This window comes from Phacochoerus africanus, chromosome 9 (assembly GCF_016906955.1).
Source record: "Phacochoerus africanus isolate WHEZ1 chromosome 9, ROS_Pafr_v1, whole genome shotgun sequence".
Taxonomy (NCBI): Eukaryota; Metazoa; Chordata; class Mammalia; order Artiodactyla; family Suidae; genus Phacochoerus; species Phacochoerus africanus.
In genome coordinates, this window is record NC_062552.1 from 117,908,794 (window position 1) to 117,934,658 (window position 25,865).

The window sequence follows — 25,865 nt, forward strand, 5'->3', positions numbered from 1 at the left end:
CAGAGACCCTGTTGGGCTTGGAGCCAGTCGGAGCTGTGCTTTGAGGGGTGAAAGGCCTCTGTGAACATCTGGCCACATCTGCTTGGCCTGCACTCTGTGCTTCTTCCCGGAGCCTCTTGGTGGAGGTCTGGGAGCCTGGTGTGTAGCATCTGTGACTCTGCCCTGTCCCCGCCCTGCCCAAACCTGGCTGGGAAAGTCCTCGATAAGTCTCATCAAGGGGACAGAGCCCAAGGGGGATTAAGAAACCCTGGCTTCCTTTTCCACACTGTGCCGGCTGCCCCCTTGGCTGTCAGATCCCTGCCCTGCCCTTCTATGCCCGGCAGGCTGACCAGGACTTCGCCCAAGGTCCCTGCCCTCTGGCTTTTGATGGGGTCCAGCCAATGGGAGGCCAGGTAGGCAGGACCAGAGGAAGGCTGGAGTATTTCCTCCTGCAGCTCTTCCTCTGCTTTGGGCCTGGGTTCCTAGGGACTCCCTCCTCCATGGCTGTGGCTCTTCGGGTGGCTTCTCACCAGATTCCAGGTCATCATTTCTTCCCGCTGCCTTCCTAGGCCCTGGCCTATGCCGCCTTGGCCCTTGGCCCTGGGACCCCGAGTCCAGCAGCAATGGGAAGTCCAGCCTCCTACTCTTGCTGGACTCCGAGTGCCTCAGTCCATCTTGATGCCCTTGACCCTGTCCCTTCATCAGTTTCATTAACTTCTCTTTATTTGACCTTTTGCAGGTGCCTGCTGTCTTGTAGACAAAATATAGGATGCCCAGTTAAACTCAGATAAATATCAGGTTCTCTTTTTAGTATAAGTATATCCCAAATATTGATTGCATGGGCTATATGTATAAAAACATTACTTGCTGTTTACCTGTTTCTAAATTGGGCCATCCCACTTACAGGGCCCCTGTTGGCTATACTAACATGTCCCTCAGGTTAAGGGACATTTCCAGGCACCCCTGACTAGAGGTATCGGTGGGTGACCTGGACAGAACTGACCCTGTCTCTAGCTTGGCTGCAGGACATTCAAGAGAGGGCCTGCTTAACCAGAAATGGCTATGGACCCAAAAATGGCACAAAAAATGGATCTGGGAGTAGACATATCAGGCAGAGTGAGAGCAATAATAGCAGCTTTGGGGACAGGGGTGGCGTGGGGGGCACTTACTCTGTGCCAGGTGCTGAGTGCATGTATACATTAGCTAATTTAATCCCCACCCCCCCAACTCATATGAGGTTGATACCCTTGTTAGCCCCATTTCACAGAGGCACATGCACAAGGCTAGCTTGGGAGGGGATGAGGTGCCCGTTGCTGGACATATGCAAGCGAAGAGGCTGCTCCCATTTCCCGAGGTTCTGGTTACAACAGACACTGGACTGAGCACCCTCCATATGCCATCTGTGGGTCCTTCCAGCTCCATTATATAGGCACTGCTGTCCCCAGTTCACAGATGAGGAAACTGAGGCTCAAAGACGTTAAGTGACTTAGTGACCACTACACAGTGGGGGAGCCATGACTCAAACCAAAGGTGTGTATCTTCGAAGCTGTGCCTGTGCCCATACATCTCCTGAGAGCCTGCTGTGTGTCTGGTACTATTCTCCTAGATGCTGAGGCTCTGGCAGGGGTAATTTAGCTCCGGTTCCTGCCCTACTGAAGATCAGATTCTGGGAGGAAGGGAGACAACCCAGAGCCATGAGAGCCAAATAGAACATGAGTGTGAGGTGAAACCAAAGGTAAGCTGGAGTCAGGGGGATGTGAGGTGGTGCATCAGAGCTGAGATCTGAAGGGCGATGCGGAGAAAGCATTTTGAAAAGCTGGGAGAACAGCGTTCTGGGCAGAGGGAACCGCAGGTGCAAAGGCCCTGGGGTGGGGGCAGGGGAAGACCAGTGCAGGAGGAATGGCCAAGGTCAGGGGGCACCATTTAGGCCCTGATCATCCAGGGTTAAAAATTCATTGGTAATTATTGGCGGGTTTTAAAGCAGCGGTGTGTGGCAGCCAGCTCATGCCACTCATGAGAACCACCTGTTAAATCTTCTGGATTTTTTGCAAGTTGTCAAACTATTAGTCACTGGAAGTCAGCCATGGTGGGAGTATTTACACCATGGAAGTTGGCAAGCACCACAAACCATGGCTTTGCCTCCTGGTCAGCAGGTGGTTAAACATTCATCCGCATAGCACTGGTTTGAGACAGGGAAGTGGGGAGGGTGGCCGGAATGGGACAGAGAAGCAGGCTGCCCAGCAAGAAGCTATTGCATTGGGTCCAAGCTGGAGAGATGGGGGCCTTGGACCAATGTGGGCCAGTGGATGGATTTGAGAGTTTTGAAGGCAGGACCGGCGGGCCTTGCTGAGACCACATCATTATTGAAGCCCAGACCAGAGAGGTGACACGGCTGGAGCATGGAGGAGGTATGATTGCGCTCAAGCCTGCTGGACGCATAAACCCTTTCCATTCTCCGTACCTCATTGCTTCCCCAAGTTGCCATGAAGATTCTTCTTGGGGAAGGTTATGGTCTGGGCTGGAGAGGAAAGAGTTAATCATATCCCTGGCTGCCCCTCAGGCCGAGTTCCTTGAGGTCAGAGCAGCCCCTTCCCACACCTCTTCTGAGCTGCCCTAGAGGGTGGAGAGTGGGAGGAGTCAAGATGTCACCTCCATAGACATTGGAAGGCCCAGCCCGCACTGGTGGACCCGGGAGCGTGGCCAGTGCCTCTGTCCTCCCTCTTAGGAGGGCCCCACCTCCGCGGGGCTGCCCCACAGATGGCCTCGAGGGTCCCAGGACCTGCGTGGGCGATTCCCAGCTCTGGGATCTGGGGCCTTCCCTGGAACAGGGCAAGGATGAGGGTTGAAGCCAGGCTGGGCCTCAAAGGAGGGGCCACATCACAGCTTCCCACGCGGGCTGCTCTGGTTTTTGCCGGGTGAGAGGGAGGGGAGAGAGAGAGCTGAGAGCCTGTCTCAGGGCCCGGCCTTAGCGAGGTTCCAGCAGAATCACTGGGCCCTGGGGGTCTTCCTCGCACCCACTCCAGGCCCCTCGCCAGCCACAGGCTTCACGCCCTCCCCGCCCCTTCCCTGAAGCCGCCTTTGGCACCAAACCCATCTGCTCAGCCAAGCCCTCTGTCCAAACTCACTCTCGGGTTGTCCTGTGCTGGGCGACCTCCTGGGCCCTCGTGATCTGGAGGCAGTGAGAAGGAGCATGAAAGAAAACTAAGGCCAATCGACTCCTCCCAGGTGTCAGGCACAAAGCTGCTTGCTTTTCTCCAAGAGTTAAAATTATAAAGAAGTTTCCACTTATCCTCTGCCCCTAAAATAAGGCCCCCAAAGTTCACTCTTGTACCTCCAGACTTTCCTCTATGTACACACACACACACACACACACATACACACACAGGCTATTTTTACAAAAATCAAATGATGTATTCTATGTTGATGGTTTTATTTAATTCTAGGTTGTTATCTGTTTTTTGTTTCAGTAACCTGAGGCTCAGAGAGGTTATGTACATTTCCTAAGGTCACACAGCTGGAGACCTACCTGGGTCCACAACTTCATCTCTGCATCCCGGGCATCACCTACAGGTGCCGAAGGCCAGCTCTGTCCCTGTGGAGGGCATCTGGGGCTGGAATTCTGGGTGGAGGCCTGGTCTGGCTTTCCCTTCTGCTGTGCTGTGAGACTCAAGCCTGGGGGTCAAATTCCAGCCCCACAAGTCCTTGTGAAGGTATTTTTAAAAAGAAGTTCTATTACCATTTAATTGTGGCTCTGCCCTTGAAGCGGGCTCCCAACTCTCTTTAATAGATGACTTGGCCTTGAATTTCTCTTCCCGGAGCCCAGGGAATAGAGGCTGCGCTGGGGGGTCTGACACCCGGGCTCCTCCAGCTGTGGAACCTCCGCAGGTCCTGCCTCTCTCACCTTGGCCTCTTGCAAAGCTCCTTTCAGGGTATATTTATATGTATGACTGATTCACTTTGCGGTACACCTGAAATGAATACAACCTTGTAAATAATAATAATAAAGTTCCTTTTAGCCCCAAGGCAAGCCCACAACCCCTCCCCTCATGACAGCAGCTTGCTGGAAAGCCAGGAGTGGAGTGGGTGGAGGGTGAGGCTGAACCAGAGCAGCAAGGAGGGCTCTGGGCCAGCTTAGTGGGTTTGGAAGGGAGTGGGATGGAGTTTAAGCACAGGTTCTGGAATCCCTAGACCTGTGCAAATCCCCACACAGGATCTGTGTTGTTGCACAGGCCCCACGCTCCGAAGATTCCTTATTTATCGTTACGTTCTGCCATCGCTGTCTTGAAATTCTTAATTTTCTGAGTAAGGAGCCCGGCGTTTTCATGTTGCTCTGAGTCCCCCAAATTAATGTATCAGCGCTGCTACTTGGCAAGTGACATCACTTCCTTGATCCTCAGTTTTCTCATCTGCAAAACGGAGCAGTGCTCCCCATCCTCCAGCCCTTGGAGGTTTGCTCTGAGAATGCACGGAGGGAATCCAGGCAAAGAGCCAGGCAGCAGTGAGGCCATGACAGGTGTCAATCCCTAGTAAATACTGCAGTCTTTCTAAAAGTTTTTTAGGGTCCGACAGGGAGGGAGCCACAGTTTGTCTCCCAGACTTGTTCACAGATGGGACATTTCAGGCCAAAAATAAAATCCTTGGAGTTTCCCCTGTGGCTTAGAGGGTTAAGAACCCAACATAGTGTCTGTGAAGGTGTAGGTTCAATCCCTGGCCTCGCTCAATGGATTAAGGATCCAGTCTTGCTCTGAGCTGCAGTATAGGTCCCAGAGGTAGCTCGGGTTCAGTGTTGCTGTGGCTGTGGTGTAGGCTTCAACTACAGCTCCGATTCGACCCCTGGCCTGGGAACTTCCATGTGTCGCCCCCGCAGCCCTAAAAACAAAAAATAAAATTAAAAAAAATTTTAAATAAAAAAAAAATCCTCAGTCGCGTCACCCTACCATGTCCATTACCCAGCCTGCCTGTGGCTATAATGGGTCAAGTGGTTTAGGCTCCTACGCTCCTGGGAGATAATGCTCTGTGGGATTTGAGCCTGGGAAGAAATGTGGGCCTGTGAGGTGGCTCCAGGATGTGCTTTCAGCCACGGGAGGGTCACTCAGTCACCCGCTCCTCAGAAATGAAGGCCGGCCGCCCAGAAGCACTCATGGAGTCTCCCCAAGGGCAGCCCCCCTTCCCTCTAGGTCTTGGCTTGTAGGACAACCCCTCCCCCATATCCCAGCAACTCAGGGGTTAATAGCTCCGCAGTGTCCCACCAGTGAGACCTTGGGTAAGTCCCTTAACCCCCCTGGGCCTCAGTTTTCCCATCCGTGGAATAACAGGTTTGACCTCATGGACCAGTCAAGTTAACCCCCTCATGGGAATGGCTGGCCTCCCTGCCTCCCCTCCCCTCTGTCTGGCTCCAAAATGCCAGTCTGACCATGTCTGCTTCTTGCCTTCAGGATAAAGCCCAAACCTCTCGTTCTGGCTTCTCTGAGCCTCCGGGAGGTGAGCACCTGCTCCTTGTCCATTTCCCCTTCCGGAATCAACAGCCTCAGGATTTGCTCTGGGAAACCTCCAGCCCCCAAAGCAAAGCCTACGGTGCGATTGTTCATCAAGACAAAGGGCTCAGCCCCTCGGGCACCTTCTCTAAAGACGTTCTTTCTTACAGAAAGGGGCTGGAGGGTCCATGTGGAGGGTTAGTCCCCTGAGTTCCTGCTGCCTGGATCTCCAGGGCCCCGTGCTCTCCGAGCCTGGGGTTTTAGCTTTTCTTCTGACCCCTTGGCCTCCCTCAAGGCCTTCCACGGATGCTCTCTCCTCCCAGGGAACCTGGTCAGGGTCTGTTGCAACCAGAGAGAGATATACCCCGGCTGCTGCTGAAAGCTTCTCCAGACACATCCTAGCCCACTCCCACCTTGACCTTCACCTTCTGCTTTTAAGGATCCACCTCCAGTTCTCACAGTTCCTGAACGCAGCTTGGTGCCTCTGAACCTTCATCCCTGCCATTCCTTCTGCCAGAAATGCCCTTCCCACCTTACCTGTCCTCACTCATTTTTTGTTTTGCTTTTTAGGGCTGCATCTGCGGCATATGGAGGTTCCCAGGCTAGGGGTCGGACTGGAGCTAGAGCTGCCGGCCTACACCACAGCCACAGCAACATGGGATCTAAGCTGCATCTGCGACCTACACCACAGCTCACGGCAACGCCAGCTCCTTAACCCACTAAGCGAGCGAGGCCAGGGATCGAACCCGCATCTTCATGGATACTAGTCCGGTTCTTCACCTGCTGAGCCACAAGAGGAACTCCCATCCTCACTCATTCTTTTTTGTTTTTTGTTTTTGTTTTTTGTCTTTTTGTCATTTTAGGGCCACACCCATGGCATATGGAAGTTCCCAGACTAGGGGTCAAATCGGAGCTGTAGCCACCGGGCTACACCAGAGCCACAGCAACGCCAGATCCGAGCCGCGTCTGACCCACACCACAGCTCACGGCAACACCGGATCCTTAACCCACTGAGCAAGGCCAGGGATCGAACCCGCATGGTTCCTAGTCGGATTCGCTTCCGCTGAGCCACAACGGGAACTCTATCCTCACTCATTCTTACCCTCAAGAGCCACCTCAGACATCGTCAGCTCTGGGGGAACTCCCTCCAGACCTCCTCCCCCTTCACGCCCACCCTCTGGCCTGCTCTGACCCTCTGGGCAGCCCCAGACCCTAGGCTTCTCTTCGTTGGCACCAGCATGCCTGTCTGAACCCAAGGCCAGAAGCGGGCCTGCCCTCCTTCATTTCTCAGCTGGTCTCAGCCCATGTTTGATGGGCCAGAACCAGGGAGGGGCAGACAGGCAGCTCCCCTGGGACCAGCCCAGGGGCTCCTCCACCACCTAGGACCACATCCACTGCCCACTCATGAGGGGTCCTGAGGGGAATTGATAAGGAATGGGAGACAGGGAATTGTCCCAGAATAACAAGAAGCCCAGCTCCTCTGGGTTGGCCAGCACTCCAGCCCCAGCCTTAGTCATAGCCCCAGGCCCTGCCCAGCTCCGGCCACAGATCCACCTGCCCCCTACCCTCAGCCCCAACCCTGTCTGTGCCCCTACCCAGCCCCTCCCTCTGCCTCTGACCTCACTGCAGCCCCCCCCACCCCACCCCCACCCCGGCCACTTCTTCGGGAACCATCCTGAGGCATTGACTTCACAGGTTGCCCCCTGCAGAGCCCTGGCTCTGATGGATGGGAAAGACCTGGCTAGCTATTCGGGCAGTGAATGGAGCAGGTTTATCGGGTGGGCACTGGGCCCAGCTCCCCCCAGCGGCTCAGGCCCTGATGCTCCAACACCAGGTAGTAGGGCCAAGCCATAGGCATGGGAAGGGCCAGGTTTGGGTCCCGAAGTCTCCTTTGATTCCCCCGACTCCCCTGCCGGAGGCCAGAGCTCTGCATGGTTGCTGAGTGTCCCAGCTGGGGAAGTGCTCGAGCTATAATGATCCAAAATCAGGTAAAAGGAGGCAAAAGGGGCGGGAGGCAGGCCAGGCCAGTGGGATTTGGGACCCTCACAAAGTGGAGACATCAAGAAAGACACCCCCCCATCCCTTACTACTGGTGACAGCCTTGGAAGAAAAACAAAAATAGCCCGAGGCTCCCCTGGGGTCACCAACATCTCTGCACCCCTTCTTGGGACCTAAACCGGGGAGGCAGGGATGGGAAGGGCCACGGGACCTCCAGGAATCGAGCCCTCCCCCCACAGGTGGATCCTGCAGTGGACATGTCATGAGGACAGCAGCCAGCATTGTGATGTCACGGCCTCGCTGTGGCTTTGTACTCCTGGAGCTGTTGAGTGAGTCAGCTGCCCCCCCCCCCAGGGCTCAGGTACCCAGGCCTGATGCTCAGGACCGGAAGTGCTGAGTGCGTGGCTCCTCACCTTCTCTCCCTGCTCCTTCCACGTGCCCAACAGATGCCAATGAATGGCAGGCTTAGGGAGGCGTTCTAGTTTTCATCATTAGCAACCAGACTTAGGCGAGCGGCCTGGAAACTCTTTACAAAGCTGTGTTGAAACAACCTATGAATGAGGCCACCTTCCCAGCTTGACCATGAGCTTCTCCAAAGTGTCAGTGATGTCATTTATATACCTAAATGGCCGGAGGGATGGGCAGGTAGACATAGATGACAAAAGTGCCTCCTTACATGGGCGACTCTCTGAACCAGTCCCCAGCTCTGACCCACGGGCTCTTTCCTGAAGGCACGTGGAAGCCAGCACCTGCTGGCAGGGCCAGGAACCTTGGCAGTCTTGGGACTTAACCACGATGGAGCCGTCCCCATTACAAGGTGACAAAGACAATGATGCCACTGCAGAATGGCACATTTGGTCCCTCTAGAGCAGGGGGCACAGCTCAAAGACCCCAGCCTTTGGAGTCCATGAAGCCCAAGTTCAAATTCAGCCACGTAGTATATCCTTGAGCTGGTCACAAGGACCCCCTCTGAACCTCTACTTCCTTTTCTATGAAGTGGGAATGTAACCTGGCTTCTGAGGACGGCCAGGAGGATCAGAAGAGAAAGCTCCTGTCTTGACTCTTGCTGCGCCAGCTACCTGCCTCCTGCCTGGCTCACGGGGCTCTCATCCTCCAGCGCAGCCGGAGGTGGTGAGAGGCAATGCCAGTGGCCACGGACACAGGCAAGGGGGCTGGCCCAAGTGATACTGGCGACAAGGACAGGGACCTACAGGTGCTGTTCCAGGAACTCTGCCAGCTCCAGGCAAAGTAAGAGTTATCCCATGCCCCCTGTGCCACCAGCAGTGGGCTAAGTGGCTGGGACTGAGCAAAAATGCCTGAAGAGGTCGGGACAGCAAAAGGGCAGGAAGGGGACAGATGCCTGGGAACAAATCAGGAGGGGCAGCTGGTTTGTGAGTGGTGAGGGGAATGAGGGGCTCGGCTCCCGTCCTCTGACCTTAGACCTCGGGCGAGTCCCAGGCCCTGCGCAAGCTTAGTCTCCCATCACCAATGCAGGGCACCTGCCAGCTCAGCCATTCCACAATCAACCTGCGAAGTTGCCACCCTGCTTCTGACCCTGGGTTCTTGCCCTCAGGCGGTTCTCAAAAGCCTGGATTAGATGCACAAGGATGCATCTGTGAGCAATTTTATGGAGAAAAGATCCAACCCTTCTATCAGCTTCTCATAGGGCTTCCCAATGCCAATAAGGTTTAGTATTTGGCTCACAGTGCCCCCTACCCCCGTGGTATTTGGCGGGGGAGGGGGGAGACAAGTTTTTCCTGCATTTTCCAGGATTGTATGAATGAGGCAACAGATCCTACGGGACAGAGCGGCCTGCCCTGTGGCACTCCGCGGTCCCACAGAGATACCACCACAGCCCTGCCCCGCTTCTCCCTCTGCCCCTTCTTTTTTCGTTTTTTGGCTGCCCCAGGGCATGTGAAGTTCCCAAGCCAGGGATCAGATCCGAGCCACAGTCAAACCCAAGCCACAGCTCCTTTAACCCACTGTGTCAGGCCAAAGATCGAAGCTGCATCCCAGCGCTCCCAAGACCCCACCGATCTTGTTGTGCAACAGCAGGAACGCCCGCCCTCTGCCCTTGACCAATGACCTTGAATGGGTGCGGGGTGGGGGGCGGGGGGCGGCAGGCAACCTATTTGAGATTCATCTTGCTTAGTGGTGTCAAGCAGGACTGGGCAGCCACACGTGGCCATCTCCCCTCTGGCAGCTGCTGGGGCCCCGACCTCAGACCCAGTGCTGGTCCCTGCCAGCCTGTGAGGGAGGGTGTGGTTACCTTGTTACAGATGGGCCACCCAGGCACAGAGGTGAAGCCCCTGGCCGGGTCCCCAGCTGGTGGGGGCTCAGGCCACCCGCCACCTGCAGGAGAGGCTCCATAGACCCCACACCGGGAAGACCCAGCCTCGCTCTTGCTCAGGCCCCTTCCTCAGGGCTGGACCACAGGCATCTATTTATCTGCTTGTAGCTCCGTTTCCTTAGCAGTAAGATGGGGTGGAGAGATTCAACTCAGCAGCCTGCTGATGGCGGGGTGGCGGGGGGGGGGGTGACTGGCCCAGCGCAGGTCCCAGCGGATCCTCAGAGGATAACCCTCGCAAGGGGTCCTGACCTGGGAGTTTCCAGACCACATCCTTGTGTGTGGCTCTCACTGGTCCTGAAATGTCCCTCCAGGCAGAGGAAGCTGAAGAGACAGGTGGTGAAGTACAAGCTTTTCGAAGACTATCTGATCAAAGTCCTCGAGAAAATCCCCCAGGGTACGTATGCCCCTCCTCCAGAAAGCCTGTCCTCTCTGCGGCCACCTCCCAGCCTCAGGACCGGGGCTCATGTGACCTCCCGCCAACAGAATGGGTACCCAAGGCTGATGCCATGGTGGTCCATCCCGCCTGGGCACCAGCGGCGTGGCCTCGACATCTCTGTACAATGAGTTCAACCGTCATGGGCACGAAGCACAATGCCCGGTCTTTGGCTTGGGCCTGGTCCATGTCAGCTTTGATTGTTATTATCTCATTTGTCTTTGGTTTAGCTGTTAGGAACTAAAATAACACAGACATCTGAAATGGGTTTTTGTGTTGTGTTATCCTGATTTGTACCAGAGTCGACTGTTACCAGTGCTGGGAACTTGACAGGAAAGAGAAGGAGAGACAACACAAGGATTTGTGTTATTAGCATCATTATTCTCATCTCAGCAGCATCAATATTAAAAATAACTATTACTGCTTATGAAATATTTATTCTGGGCTAAACACTTTGGTAAAAAAAAATTTTTTTTACCCCTCCTTATGAGCCTCTGAGAATTGTGTTACCCAGGTTCAGAGAGGTTAAGTAATTTGCCCAAGGTTGCCCAGCCGGGAAGTGGTGAGGCTGGGTCTCAGATGCTTGTCTGATTTCAGGGGCACTGTGCTAAGTGCTACGGATCTGTAGGAGCCTGAGGGAAGCTTCCCTGGAGGTCAAGGAAGGCTTTCTGGAGGAGGGGGCCCCTCATGGGGGTCAAAGGAGTTCAGCAAAGGGGAACAGCATTGCAGGCAGAGGGACCAGCAAAACGTAGGCTGGCACCATGGTCCTGCGGGGTGGGCTTAAGGATGGTGAGTTCCAGTGTGCTGGAGTGCCAGGACCTGGCAGGGGGTGCTGGAAGGTGATTAGAAGCTTGAACAGCACCAAGGAGCCTTGAGCACCAAGCCAAGGAGGGGTGCAGGGCTCCAGGTCAGGCAAGGGGCTGGAAGCCAACCCAGCACCCAGTGCTGCTACAGCCTCCTAGTCTAATTCAGCAACTCAGCGCTGTTCAACCCATCCAGAAAGAGTAAACACCAAAGCTGGGACCCCATCCCTCAGCTCAGCAACAATCCCTGTCCTCTTCCTGCAGGATCCCCCAGGGAGCCGTTTCTCCTGGGGTGGGGGAGGGTGGGCAGTCTCCCGCCTCACTGGGCAGCTTTGCTCCAGAATCCTTGGTCTCCTCAGCCGAAGCCGGAGGTGGGTGATGGGGCTCCTCTCCCTTATGCACCTCTGGACTCTGGGGCTCTAGTAGGAATGTCAATCAACAGCAAAATCCCACCCACCTCATTAGCATCACTGCGGGGGGGGGGGGCAGAGGAGGGCTGGGCATTCTGCACCCCCCATTCTGCGCACTGTCTCCATAGGCTCCAGCCAGGGGGAGGAGCCAGCGGAGGCCCTGGTGGAGGCCCTGGTGGAGCACTACAGGAAGCTCTTCACAGTCAGCCAGGACATCCAGAAGCATCTGGAGGCCTTCTCCAGGATGAACCAGGCTGTCCACCGGAGCCTGGAGTCTCTAGAGGAAGGCCATAGGGCTCTTATCCCGGTAACAGCTGCCTGAAGCCTGGCCCATCCCCCTTGGCCCAGAGACCTGGGGTAGAGGGACCCCCCTCCCTCTGCCCCCTCAGGGAAGGCCTGGAAGAGGGGTGGGCTGCCGAGGGGGTCTGGGTGGGGTTGTCTCTCCAGAGCCTTGCTCTGTACCCCTTTCCCTCCCCTTCTGCTTGAGAGAAGCTCAGTTTATGCTTAAAAGGTGTTCTTGGGAGTTCCCATTGTGGCTCAACAATAATGAACCTGACTAGAATCCATGAGGACACGAGTTCAATCCCTAGCTTTTCTCAGTGGGTTAAGGATCCGGCATTGCCATGGCTGTGGTATAGGCTGGCAGCTGCAGCTCTGATTCAACCCCTAGCCAGGGAACTTCAAGTGCGGCAAAGAGAGAGAGAGAGAGAGAGAGGAAGAAAGGAAGGAAGGAAGGAAGGAGAAAAACAGAAAGAAAAAAAAGAAGAAGAAAGTTGTTCTTCGTGGTAGAAAAGCCAGGAGTTCTGGATTCAGAGAGGTTGGGGCTCAAATTCCAACTCCGCTCAGACTAGCTGCATGACCCTGGGCACGTTTGTACCCTCTGGACTCAGTTTCTGCACCTGTCGGGGGGGGGGCAATGCAACCTAGCTGGTAAGCTGTTGGGAGACACCAAACCCAGACGGGCTCCAAGTCAGAGCCCCGAGCAATCCTCTCTCGTTTTTGGTTACTCTTTGACGTTTAGCCAGTAGAGACGGGCATTCCATGCAGAAAAAAACTGCCCTGGCAAAGGCATGGCCCGATGAAAGTGCTGCACCTGGGGCCTGGGGACACGCAGAGGACAAAGGAAGGGGTCACAGGGAGAAAGGTTGGCAGGTGGGTCGATTCTTGCAAAGGAGCTGGCTTGGCGTTTGCAGCTGGTGCCCGCCCCCTCGTGGCAGCACCATAACCCTACACCATTTTGCTCCTTTTTTTCCTGTGTGAACAGGGCACCGTGGGAAGTGCTTAAATTGCTTTATCCTTTATCTATCTATCTATCTATCTATCTATCTATCTATCTATCTATCTATCTGTCTATCTATCTATCTGTCATTTTTTTAGGGCCACACCTGAGGCATGTGGAGGTTCCCAGGCTAGGGGTAGAATCAGAGCTGCAGCTGCAAGGCCTACACCACAGCCACAGCAGTGTCAGATCTGAGCTGGGTGTCTACGACCTACACCCCAGCTCGTGGCAAGCCCAGATCCTTAACCCACTGAGCAAGGCCAGGGATCAACCCTGCATCCTCATGGATGCTAGTCAGATTCGCTTCCACCGAGCCACAACAGGAACTCCAGTCTCTTTTAAATCTCACCCCAGTGCCGACAGGTAGGTGTTTCTATTCCTAAGGCTGAGACTGGAGGAGGGGAGAGAGGTGAGCCTACAAGAGCAGGTTGGATCCCGACTTTACTGAAAATTTTAGTATTTTGTTCATCACGGATTTTTTTGCATTAAGTTTGATTTTTTGTAAACCTTATATTAAAATATTTTTTCCCTTTTTAGTGCCTCACCTGCAGCATATGGAAGTTCCCAGGCTAGGGTTCGAATTGGAGCTATAGCTGCCAGCCAGCACCAAAGCCACAGCAACGCCGGATCCAAGCTGCCTCTGCAACCTACGCCACAGCTCACAGCGGCACCAGATACTTCACCCATTGAGCGAGGCCAGGGATCGAACCCGCACCCTCGTGGATACTACTACGGTTCTTAACCGTCTGAGCCACAACAGGAACTCCTGAAATATTGTTCATATTAATTCTGAGTTAAATGTTGCACCTTAGTCCCGCTCATGCTATTTTTCTTATTTTCAAAGTAAGGAAACCAGGGCTTAGAGAAGGAAGCGAGGACACATGTATATCCTGTGCCTTCCAAACACATCCCCACGGGGCCTGGAGAGGGAGGGCCCCCAGCACAGCCTGTGCCCTGCGGGCCTGGCCGCAGGAGGCTTCGGAGCTTTGCTCCCTGGTGTGGAGCAAGCAGCCCCTGTGGCTGGAAGGGCCCAGACTGGTGCCCCTGGTTACGTGAGGAAAACGGGGCTCCGGGGGCTGGGTTGGGATTCCAACCCAGTCGGCCTGGGCATGTCTGTTCCTGCATCCCCGGTGCCTGAGAGGAAGGACCCTGGGCACCCAGAACTCTCCCCTCCTCCACCTCCATCATGGGCACTGCCCTGAGCAGCCAGCTCCTCAGGCCCAGGGCAGATGCACCGAGGTGACCCAGCCCCTCACCGCAGAGCCTCAAGATCCAGCTGTGCCAGCTGCAGAAGAGGTGTCACCTCCAGCAGGAGCAGTGGCAGCAGTTGGAACACGATGTCACTTCCCAGAAAGACACAGGCAGCTCCGAGGTGAGTCCCGTCTACTGGCTGGGGCCGGGGGGCAGGGCAGGGGCTGCTGTCCTCTCAGTAAACGTCCTCCCCCGACACACACACATCCAGACATAGCACACACACACACACACACACACACCCCATGCCCCACACACCCATATACAGACATAGCACACACACACACACACACACACATCCAGACATAGCACACACACACACACACATCCAGACATAGCACACACACACACACACACATCCAGACATAGCACACACACACACACCATACCCCACACACCCATATACAGACATACCACACACACACACACATACACACATCCAGACATAGCACACACACACACACCATACCCCACACACCCATATACAGACATACCACACACACACACACATACACACATCCAGACATAGCACACACACACACACATACCCCACACACCCATATACAGACATACCACACACACACACACACACACACATCCAGACATAGCACACACACACACACCATGCCCCACACACCCATATACAGACATAGCACACACACACACACACACCCCATGCCCCACACACCCATATACAGACATAGCACACACACACACACGCACATCCAGATATAGCATACATCCAGACATAGCACACACACACACCATACCCCACACACCCATATACAGACATACCACACACATACACACACACACACACACACACATCCAGACATAGCACACACACACACACCATACCCCACACACCCATATACAGACATACCACACACATACACACACACACACACACACATCCAGACATAGCACACACACTCACACCATACCCCACACACCCATATACAGACATACCACACACACACACACACATCCAGACATACCCCCCCACACACATCCAGACATACCACACACACACACACACACACACATCCAGACATAGCACACACACACAGACATACCACACACACACATCCAGACATAGCACACACACACACAAACATACACCACACACACACATACCTCACACACATACCCCCCCCACACATACAGACATACCACACACACACATACCCGACACACCATGCACACACCCCACACACCATACACACTCCACAAACAAACAGACATACCACACACACACACACCATACACACACCCCACACATACAGACACACCATACACACACACCCCCACATACACACACACACACACACACACACACCCCACTTACCCGCTTACCTCTCCAGGGCGGCCACTAGCTTTCAAAGGGCTTCTCTAAGACGAGGCGGATGGAGCTTTACAGATGTGAGGACAGGGGCCACAGGTAGTCAAGGACGGGGCTGTAGCGAGAACCAGCTGGGACGTCCCGTCCCGTCCAGGGCCTGGCGCGTGCACGCCTCAATACGGCTGATGCTTACTCTTACCTTTGTCACAGGTGAGAAGAGTGAGGCTCGGAAAGAGTAAGTCGGGGCCGAAGTCCATGGCCAGCAGCAAGGATTTCTGGGTTGAATGCCTTGAGCTGCTCCGTACTGGCCTTGTTTACGTGTTTGTTTTTATGGAATTGCTATTAACGTGGTTTTCATCAAAAAATAGAACATCCTTGCCAAAAGCAAAATGAAAAAACAAAAACAAAAAACAAAACTAACCACTCTGGTTACTCTCCAGACTCCCGGGTCCTCCCCATACCAGAGCCCGTGCCCTTCTGGCCTGGGGGCTGCTGGGAGGACACGGGAGCAGGAGGAAGGGAAGGCCAAGGGCTAGGCCCCCATGCCAGCTGGGCACGGTGCAGTCAGCAAACGTGGGACTCTCTTGGGCTCCGTGGGATCCTAAGGGAGTTGGGGTCTGTGAGCTGCTGACATCCCACCAAGGAGCTTTGGGGGGCACTGGATTGGCCACAGTCTATAGAGCTCTTTCTGGATCTTTCTCTTTAAGGTGGGAAGCAAGGCTGCTACCGCAGCCAATCACAACCCTGAAGGCCTGAAGCCCAGGACTCTGGTGCTGCCGAGGGTGAGGAGCCCTGGGTTCCCTGATGTCCCCTCCTGGCCCCTTCCCCGGGTGTGGAGCACAGGTGTCCCTAGCCAGGAGGACCCTCTGGGAAGTTAGTCGGTCCAGGGTCCCACTGGTCCCCAGCAGGGGAGGGACTCGCCCCTCTAGGCGTGGAGCCTCTGTGCAGGCTGAGAAGGTGGCTCCTGGCCCCAGGACACTCCTCTGGCCTGAGTGAGCTGGGGACAGCGGGGCAGGGGATTCTGGGAAAAGCCAAGCCTGTTCCTCCTCCTGCAGAAGCAGCTGCTCAGCTACATGCAAATGGCCATCAACAGCATGGCCCAGCGGTGCTGCCCCTCTGCCCACGATGTGCCCAGGGGCCTCTTCTCCAAGCTCGACCTGATCCAGGTGAGGACTCCCGCTGCCCCGGGGCTGGCCTCCCACCTGCCCTGCCCTGGGCCTCGGCTCCTGGTGCATCCGTGGTTGGCCACTCTATTCGCCCCTCGCTCCCCGGATGCATGGCTCCTACGGGGGTCTAGCGGGGGTCTCAGGTCTCTTCTGGCCTCTCGACAACTTGTAAAGAGCACCCATGAGGTGCAGGGTCAGAGGGCTGTAAAGGAACTCCTGCTCTTCCTGGTCTGAATGTGTAGCCCCAGCCCAGTACAGCTCACACACACACACACACACACACAGGGTACACACTCATACAGGCACTCACATACGGGTGGGCTCTTGCACACCCTACAATACACTTGCAGCATACACAGACACACATGACATGCAAACAAACACACCAAGATGCACACGGATGGGTCTCATGTTTACACAGGGAGGGCATTTCAGTGACCAAGGGAGCCTCTGTGCAGGGTCCTCATTTTTTATTTAAAAAAAATTTTTAATTAAAGTATAGCTGATTTACAATGTTTTGTCAATTTCTGCGGTACAGCAAAGTGACCCAGTCATATATATATATACACATATATATATATACACATATACATTCCAGGGTCCTCATTTCAGACCTCAGACTCTTGTCACGTCCACTGAACTTCCCCTTCTCACTGGGAAGATCCCCACCAGGACCAAAGCCGCATCTGTCAAAATGCTGATGCTGCAGGAACGGAGGCCACGTGACCCACAACAGCATATCGTTTTATTTTTAATAATAGCTTTATTGAGATGTCATTCACATACCCTATCATTTCCCCTTTTAATGCGTACATGTTAGTGTTTTCGGTACGGTCAGAATTGCACAGCCACCTTGAGCATCTAATTCCTGAATCTTTTCCTCACCTCCCCAGAATACAATTTGTATCTGGCTTCTGTCACTTTGTATAAGGTCTTCAGGTTTCATTCACATTGTAGCATGAATCATAATTCATTCCTCTTTACGACTGAGTAATATTCCATTGGATGGATCGACCCCGTTTTGTTGATCCATTCATTAGCTGATGGCCATTTGGGTTGTTTTCATTTGGGGGCTATGATGAATCAGGCTGCTATGAACATGCATGCCCATGTTTTTGTGCGGACATATCTTTCAGTTACCTTGCATACATGCCTAGGAGTGGCATTTCAGAGTCAGGTGGTAACTCTGTGTTGCACATTTTGAGGCACTGCCAAATTGTTTCCCCAAAGTGGCTGCATAATTTTACAATCCTAGGATCCAGGTATGAGGGTTCCAGTTTCTCCATTGCCTGGTTAACCCTTGGTTGTCTGCTTTTATAATTTAGCCATCCTAGTGGGTGTGAAGTGATAGCTCGGCGTGGTTTTGATTTGCAAAAATTTCCCTGACGGTTTATAATGTTGTGCCTCCTTTCATGTGTTTAGTGGTCCTTTGTATATCTCCTTTGAAGAAATCTCGATTCCAATCCTTTGCCCATTTTTCAGTTGGATTGTTTATCTTCTTCTTGTTGGGTTGTAAATATTCCTGATGTATTCTGGATTCAAGTTCCTTATCAACTACCTGATTTGAGAATATTTTCTCTCACTCCATAGGTTGTCTTTTCACTTGGATGATATCCTTGAAAGCACAAAGATTTCCATGTTGATGAAACCCAAATTACATATTTTTATTTTGGTCACTTGAGCTTTAGGCCGCATCTAAGCAATGATTGCCTAATCCAGGGTCATGAAGATTTACAGCTAAGTTTTCTTGTAAGAAGCCAATCGTTTTGGCTCCAATATTTAGGTTTATGACCCATTTTTAGGAACTTTTCAATTTTTATTTTATATTGGAATATAGCTGATTTTACAATGTTTTTTTAGTTTCAGATGTGCAGTGAATTGATTCAGTTTTATATATAGCCATATATACATAGAGTATACATATCCGTTATGTATATGCATATCCATTCTTTTTTAAGATTCTTTTCCCATATAGGCTATTATAGAATATTGACTAGAGTTCCCCATACAGTAGGTCCTTGTTGATGGTCTGTTTTATATATAATAGCATGTATATGTTAATCCCAAATTCTGAATTTATCCCTCCCTGTAACCTTTCCCCTTCGGTAACCATAAATTTGTTTTCTAAGTCTGTGAGTCTGTTTCTGTTTTGTAAATAAGTTCATTTGTATCATTTTATTACATTTTAAATTAATTCATATATATGAATATATTTGTCTTTGTTATGGCGGCACGCACAGCATATGGCGGTTCCCAGGCCAGGGGTCAAAATGGAGCTGCAGCTGCCCGCCTACACCACAGCCACAGCAACACAGGATCCAAGCTGTTTTGACATCTAGGCTGTTTCCATGTCTTAGCTATTATAAATAGTGCTGCAGTGAACACAGGGGTTTATGAATCTTTTTGAATTATGGTTTTCTCTGGATATATTCCCAGGAGTGGGATTGCTGGATCATAGGGTAGGTCTATATTTAGTTCTGAAGGAACTTTCATACTGTTCTCCATAGCAGTTGTTCCAATTTACATTCCCACCAACAGAGTAGGAGGGTTCCCTTTTCTCCACACCCTCTCCAGCATTTGTTACTTGAAAACTTTTTGATGATGACCATTCTGACCCGTGTGAGGTGATGCCTCATTGTCGTTTTCATTTGCATTTTTCTAATAATTAGCGATGTTGAGCATCTTTTTATGTGCTTTTTTTGGCCATCTGTATGTCTTCTTTGGAGAACTGTCTATTTAGATCTTCTGCCCATTTTTGATTGGATTGTTTTTTATATTGAACTACATGAGCTGCTTGTATATTTTGGAGATTAATCCCTTGTCGGTCACTTTTTTTTTTTTTTGCAAATATTTTCTCCATTCTGTGGGTTGTCTTTTCATTCTGTTTATGGTTTTTGTTTGTTTGTTTTGTTTTGTTTTTTTTGAGCCCACGGTATATGGAAATTCCCAGGCCAGGGTTCAAGCCTGTACCACAACAGCAGCCAGAGCCACTGCAGTAACAACTCCAGGTGCTTATCGCTGGGCCACAACGAAATGAATGTGCAAATGCTTTTGCGTTTAGTCAAGTAGTTTAGTTTTGAGTTTAGTTAGGTAGTTAGCTTTTATATATGGTAGGAGATAGGGGTCTGATTTCATTCTTTTGCATAAAGATATTCAGTTATCCTGAAACCATTTGCTGAAAAGAGCTACTCTTTGCTCATTGAATTGTCTCCTCATCCTTGTCAAAAATCAATCGGCCGTAGATATGAAGGCTTCTTTCTGAACTCTCAATCCAATTCCATCGGCCTACATGTCTGTCCTTAGCCAGGACCACACTGTCTGGATCACTACAGCTTTGTGCTAAGTCTTGTCATTGGGAAGTGAGTCCCCCAGCCTTATTCTTCCTTGTCGAGGTCGTTTGACTCTCAGAACAGCACGTCTTGGGTCATACATGGAAGTTCACTGAATGGGTAGATTTCATGTCTGGCGTGACCTGGGCCTCAGTGGAACCACAAGGACCCATTCTTTCCACCCTCCCCTGTCTGCCAGTTTCAACACTGGTGGTTCTGTCCTATGTCATAACTTGCCTTCCACGGGAGCAAGACCAGTGTCCAGTATTGTCCAGCAGCAAAAATCAAAGTGAGCACGTCTGCCTCTTAGTTGAGAGAATATCTTGCAAGAATTTCACAGGCAGTATCAGAGCCGCTCTGCTCTGTGGCACAGCTCCTGGGGCACCATTCACACCGAAGGCCACATAATTGGCATCCCCTGGGTGTAGCTCCTTCACGTTGTGATAGGAATGATGAACACTTGAGGGAGGGTTCATTTGCCTAAATACTCCCAGTGTATTCATTTCATCTTCTTCCCAAGAAAAAGCAAGAAATTAGCAGGTGATGTAGCGGATCCCAAAGATCCCCCGCAGGGATGGCGCCGTCAAGACTTAAGAGTCACCCCCTTGGCTCGGCGTTGTGCCAGGGGAACGAGTTAGAGATGGGGGCCAATAAAGGTCACCTGGCCCTTAAGAAATGAGGGCAGTCAGGGTGGGCTTCTTGGAAGAAGCAGCGAGAAGAGGCAGGCACCCACATTCAGGGAGACCCACCAGGACCCGGACTCTGAGTCATCCAGTTCTGCCACCGTGGGGCTGTAGAGCTTTGGGCAAGTCACTCAACCTCTCTGAGCCTCAGTTGGCTCATTTGCCAATTGGCATGGATACCACCTCCTTTGCAGGGCCCTTGTGAAAGCTGTGGGAGATGCCGGTCAACCTTTGCTGGTGCTTTGGCCCCTGGGAAGTAGCTCCAGGGCCCAGAACACAGTCAGGTAAGAGAGATTTCTTTTTCCTTCCAGGAATTTATTTTGGACAAAATGGAGACTGTGAGATTCATCTCACTGCTCAGGGGACCCAGAGCGTGCTGGTCAGAGGACAACCCCAAAGACCAGGGCCTCCGAAGGTACCCCAGGCCCTTCAGGAGACATTCGAAGAGTCAAGACTTAATCCCCAGGAGCCCCTTTCCCGGCCCCCAGACTTCAGAGTGCTCCAGCCTGTTCTGACACCGCCCGTGGCCACGCAGCCCTGCCAGCATCACGACCATCTCCTTACCCGCTTGGCCTCCATTTTTCACCACCAGCCTCCTGAGTGGGTGGAAGCCAGCCTGGGGGCAGGGAGAGGGCAGGCAGGATCCTGGGGTCAGCTGCGGTAGAGGGGGGCTGTTCCCCACCTTGGGGGATTGGCAGGGATCAGGGTGAACCTGCCTGGGACCATGGGCAGGAGAGAGTTTCCTGAGTTGGAGCTGCTGTAAGGTGGGAAGTCTCAGCGTGGAAGGGGGTTGGGGGTTCACTCTCACTGTCACGAGTGGGTCCATCTGAGGCCAAGGTGCTTGGATGGATGCCTGCCTCCTGGGAATGCCCGAGTCACAGGAAATTCTCACAAAGAGCCACCTGCAGCCATAGGAGGCAGAGAGCCCGCCTCGCCCACAGCAGACTGTGGTTCTCAGTTTGTAGGGGGCAGCTCATCACTGGCTCCCAGAAGCTGAATTCCAGGTCGGTGCCTTCTGCACCCAAGGGTCCCAGAGCTGCCTGGAACGAGTGTTCCACTCAGGGAGACAGCGGCAAGGCCAAGGCCCTCTCCAGGCTGGTTTCCCACCTGGGAAATTGGGTGCCGGAATGTATAAGGGAGTTCCCACTCTGGCCCGCTGCTCTAGGTCAAGGTTGGAAATACTTGGTCTGCCTGGGCAGCACTGGTTTGGTGTTATTGCGCCCCTTGAGTAAAAACCATCCTAGCCACCTCCACAGCCCCGAAAGGAATTCACTTCTGGGGTCTTCTGATGTAAACTGATTTAGGTAAACGTTTAAGTTCAGAGCAACTGATTTGCAGCCAACAGGGGCAAGTCAGCAAATTTGCTTTCAAAGGGGAGTTTCAGAACAGATGCTGCTATTCAGTCCGTGCCTGCTAAGGATCTGCTGTGCTCCAGGGGCTGTTGGGAGAGGGGACAGGAAGCTCAGAGGGAGGGAGGGTTGGGGGCTGAGTAGGACGGGGCCACTGAATCAATTAGGGAAGCTAAATCTAATAATGCAGGTTCTGTGGAGTCAGGTCTTCAGAGCAATTTAAATAAAACAGGGACTGGGGAGATGGCATCATTTTGAGCTTCTGGTCTCTCAGCCCTTTGGAGCAAAGAGGGCATCCTAGGTAGGGCCTGAGGCAGATTTCAGAAGGAAGGGGTTGGAGGAGGGCTGAAGGATGGAAAGGAAACACAGGATAGGCCCTTCGGGTTTGGCTGGAGCACAAAGAACCTGGCGGGCAGCCTGAGATGATGGGCAGGGGAGCCGCCATGGAGTCCGCAGCCAGGGCTACGAGGTTTGGGCTTTGGTCCAGAGCCCATACTTGGGGGTGTCTTAGTCTGTTCTGGCTGCTATAAAAAATGCCATACGGCAGGTGGTTTACACAACGGACGTTGATGCTTCATCGTCCTGGAGGCTGGAAGCCAAAGATCAAGGCACCCGCAGGATCAGTGTCTGGTGAGAGCCCCTTCCTGGTTCACAGGGTGGAAGGGCTGATGGAGTCCCCTGGAGTCTCTTGTGAAAGGACACTAATCCCATTCCGGAGGGCTCCCCCTTCACGACCTAATCCCGACCCAGAGGCCCTCTCCTCCTAACACCATCACACTGGGGCGAGGACTTCAGCGTAGGCATTTGGGGGAGAAGGAACATCCAGTCCACTGCAGGGAGTCTCTCTGTTTTCTCTGATTTATTTACTTATTTATTTCTTCTTTTTAGGGCCGCATGCACACCATATGGAGGTTCCCAGGCTAGGGGTCAAATTGGAGCTGCAGCTACCAGTCTATACCACAGCCACAGGAATGCCGGATCTGAGCCACGTCTGCAACCTACACCACAGCTACAGCCCGGCCAGATCCCTAGCCTCTGAGCAAGGCCAGGGATCGAATCTGCATCCTCATGGATCCTCGTCGGGTTCGCTGTGTCACCACGGGAACTCACTCTGTTTTCTCTCTCTCCCTACAACATTGACTTTCCAGAAAGAGCTGATGTGTCTCATTACTCACCCTGTGATGTGGGTGCACGTTTTGCCAGTGGTTCTTAGATCTGAACACTCCTCAGGAAAGCCTGTTAGAGCAGAGTGTGGGTCCATCCCCAGAGCTTCTGATCCAGCAGGCCTTGCGGGGGGCAGGCCATAGAATCTGCATTTCTAGCAGGTGATGCTGATGCTGCTGGTCCCAGGACCCCCCTTTGAGAACTGCTTCTTTGAGTAACGGCACACCTCAAATGCCTCAACTGGGCTCTGCTCCACCCGGAAAACTGGCTCCCCAGCCTCGGCCTGGACTCCAGCCCCCCATCTGCACGACGGGGAGGCACAGTGGGGACCTGGCATCCTAGGATGGCCATCCCTGCCCTGTCTGACCCCCTGGGAGGTGCTGGACACAACGCCCCCTACAGGCCTGAAGGCACAGTCCTCTCGCTTTGCCCCCTGGGGCTCTGCGAAGAGTCCTTGTCCTTCTGTCCCCTGCCATGTGCCTGCGGTGCACCTTTGTAGGCCGAGTTCAGATGACTGGCTCGCTCCTTGGGGACAAGGGCCATTAGAGCAGACGTGGCAGTTACCTGGCCATGAGTCTAAGCTTGCAGCGGGTATCCAACTTTTAGGAGCTCCCAGCCTCCCCTGGGCAGGGCTTGGGTCATGAAACTGACAAATGCGCCCTGTGCTTAGAGGCCCGGCTCAGGCTGCTAGTATGGGCTAGAGCACCGGGGTTTATGGTTGCTGGGCTTTTTCGTCAAGCAGAAGGCTCTCTCAGCCCTGCCCCTGCACTTTTAAAGCCTTTCCCTCCTGGGTTCCAGATGAGCTGGAGAAAGGCCTTTGAGGGCATTTGGAGAAAAAAAGCGGTGGTTCAAGGTAGCTTGTGAAATGTCATTTCATCTGACTGCCCCACCAGACCCAGAGACCCCAAGACACCAGGAGGCCCAGGGCTTGGACATTTTCTGAGATGGAGAGCTCATTATCCGATGTTGAAATCCAGCTTTAATTATCTTCAAGTGTGAGAAAATTCTTTCTATAGGCCTTCCAGGAAGTGTTGGACTCTTACCTAATAGCTGGTACTGAGAAAATTGGCTGTTTGGCAGGAAGATCAAATTGTGTCCTTTTTCCACCCCGTGTACTGTATTCCAGTTCCTTCAGTTGGTGGTTTTCCAGCTTTAATGTTTATTAAAACCACCTCTGACACTTGCTCAACAGGGTTTATTCTCAGAAATTCTGATTCTGGCCTGAGCGCGCGTGCACACACACACACACACACACACACACACACACTCCGTCCCGCCGCCAAATCTGGATTTTTAACAAGCATTCTAGGTGTTTCCAATGCCGATGGTCCCTAGTCGCAGGATGCAAAGCACTGACTATCTCAAGGTCAAAAAGAAGAAAATTTGTTCCACATCTACCCGGTCTTTAGTCAGGAAGAATTTGGAAGCATGAGAGCAACAGAAGTGACACCTGAAAATAATTTGACCACATAAAAATGAAAAATGCATCTACCTCAGAATACTTCAAAAAATATTTAAAGGCCATAAACTGGGGGACATGGTGAGACACTTGAAAAATGATCAATGTTTTGGGTATTTAAAGAACTCTTACAAAGCAAAAAAATAAGTGACATCAACTTTATTTTAGCAAATCACAAAATAAATTAAAATGGCCTATAAACATGAAAAGTATCTCACCACACTAAAAAAAAAAAAAAAAAAATTACACCATGTAATTTCCGCCCAGCAAAAAATTTTAGCTCATATGCTAAGGCATGTGTGATAGGCTCTCCAACTCTGTTTGCAAAAAATCTAGAAAACAATTTGATAAGAGGTCTCAAGAGGCTTCAAAAATGATTATGTCCTTTGGCGCAGCCATTCCGGGTCAAGAAATTTAAGGGAAGAAAACCAGAGATCCTTGGTCCAAAAGGACAGAAAGCACAACTCGGCTTAAGCCAGAAAGAGAACGTAATGGGGAGTTCCCGTCGTGGCGCAGTGGTGAACGAATCCGACTAGGAACCATGAGGTTGCGGGTTCGATCCCTGGCCTTGCTCAGTGGGTTAAGGATCCAGTGTTGCTGTGAGCTGTGGTGTAGGTCGCAGACGTGGCTCGGATCCCGAGTTGCCGTGGCTCTGGCGTAGGCTGGCGGCTAAAGCTTCAATTAGACCCCTAGCCTGGGAACCTCCATATGCTGCGAGAGCGGCCTAAGAAAAGGCAAAAAGACAAAAACAAAAACAAACAAACAAACAAAACAAAAGAGAATGTAATGGCTTGTGAAACGGGAAGACTGTGGTTTCTAGACATTCGGGAACAGATTGATCAGGAACTCGGCGGTCACAGAATCCAGTCTGTATGTGGGCTCGACTTTCCTACTTCATGGTTTCACCCACGAATCCCTGATCGGCCAGGCCTGGGCTCTCTGTCCATCCTGAATGAATCTCTGTAACAAGGGTAGATTCCACACTTGGATCGCCAGGCTTGGGTCAAATTTTGTTAGAGTTTTAGAGAGAAGGAGTATTTTCCATGGCTGGAGACCAACCATCTTAACTGAAAGAAGGGGACAGATGGTTCCCCCCAAAGGGAAATTAGGCTGCTGTTCTCACCAGGAGGTGGGACCTGGCACTGGGCAAGCATGGGCCAGAAATGCCCATTACAACACAGAAATGGGGTTTGTATAAAGCAAGTCCACCCTGTTTTCCTTACAGTAACTAAACCAATGCAAACTCAGTATCTCAGAGAAAGAGTTCAATTAATGATGCAAAACTGATAATTCTGCAGCCATTAAATTCCATGTTTTCACAAATATTTAATGGAAGAAAAATTATAGGAAATCAAATATCTTCATACACTTATTTGCACTTTCAACTGTAAATTTT

At 52.3% G+C, this 25,865-nt stretch overlaps 1 protein-coding gene across 1 annotated transcript; it reads left to right on the forward strand.

The window, feature by feature from the left end:
* Positions 1 to 8,460: 8,460 nt before the first annotated feature.
* Positions 8,461 to 21,921, forward strand: CCDC197 (coiled-coil domain containing 197). Its single transcript, XM_047796626.1, has 7 exons — positions 8,461 to 8,699; positions 10,113 to 10,195; positions 11,576 to 11,754; positions 13,988 to 14,098; positions 16,027 to 16,101; positions 16,375 to 16,485; positions 20,809 to 21,921. The coding sequence occupies exons 1-7, from the start codon at positions 8,593 to 8,595 to the stop codon at positions 21,010 to 21,012; spliced, it is 870 nt and encodes a 289-aa protein (XP_047652582.1). The 5' UTR covers positions 8,461 to 8,592; the 3' UTR covers positions 21,013 to 21,921.
* The last annotated feature ends 3,944 nt before the right edge of the window (positions 21,922 to 25,865 follow it).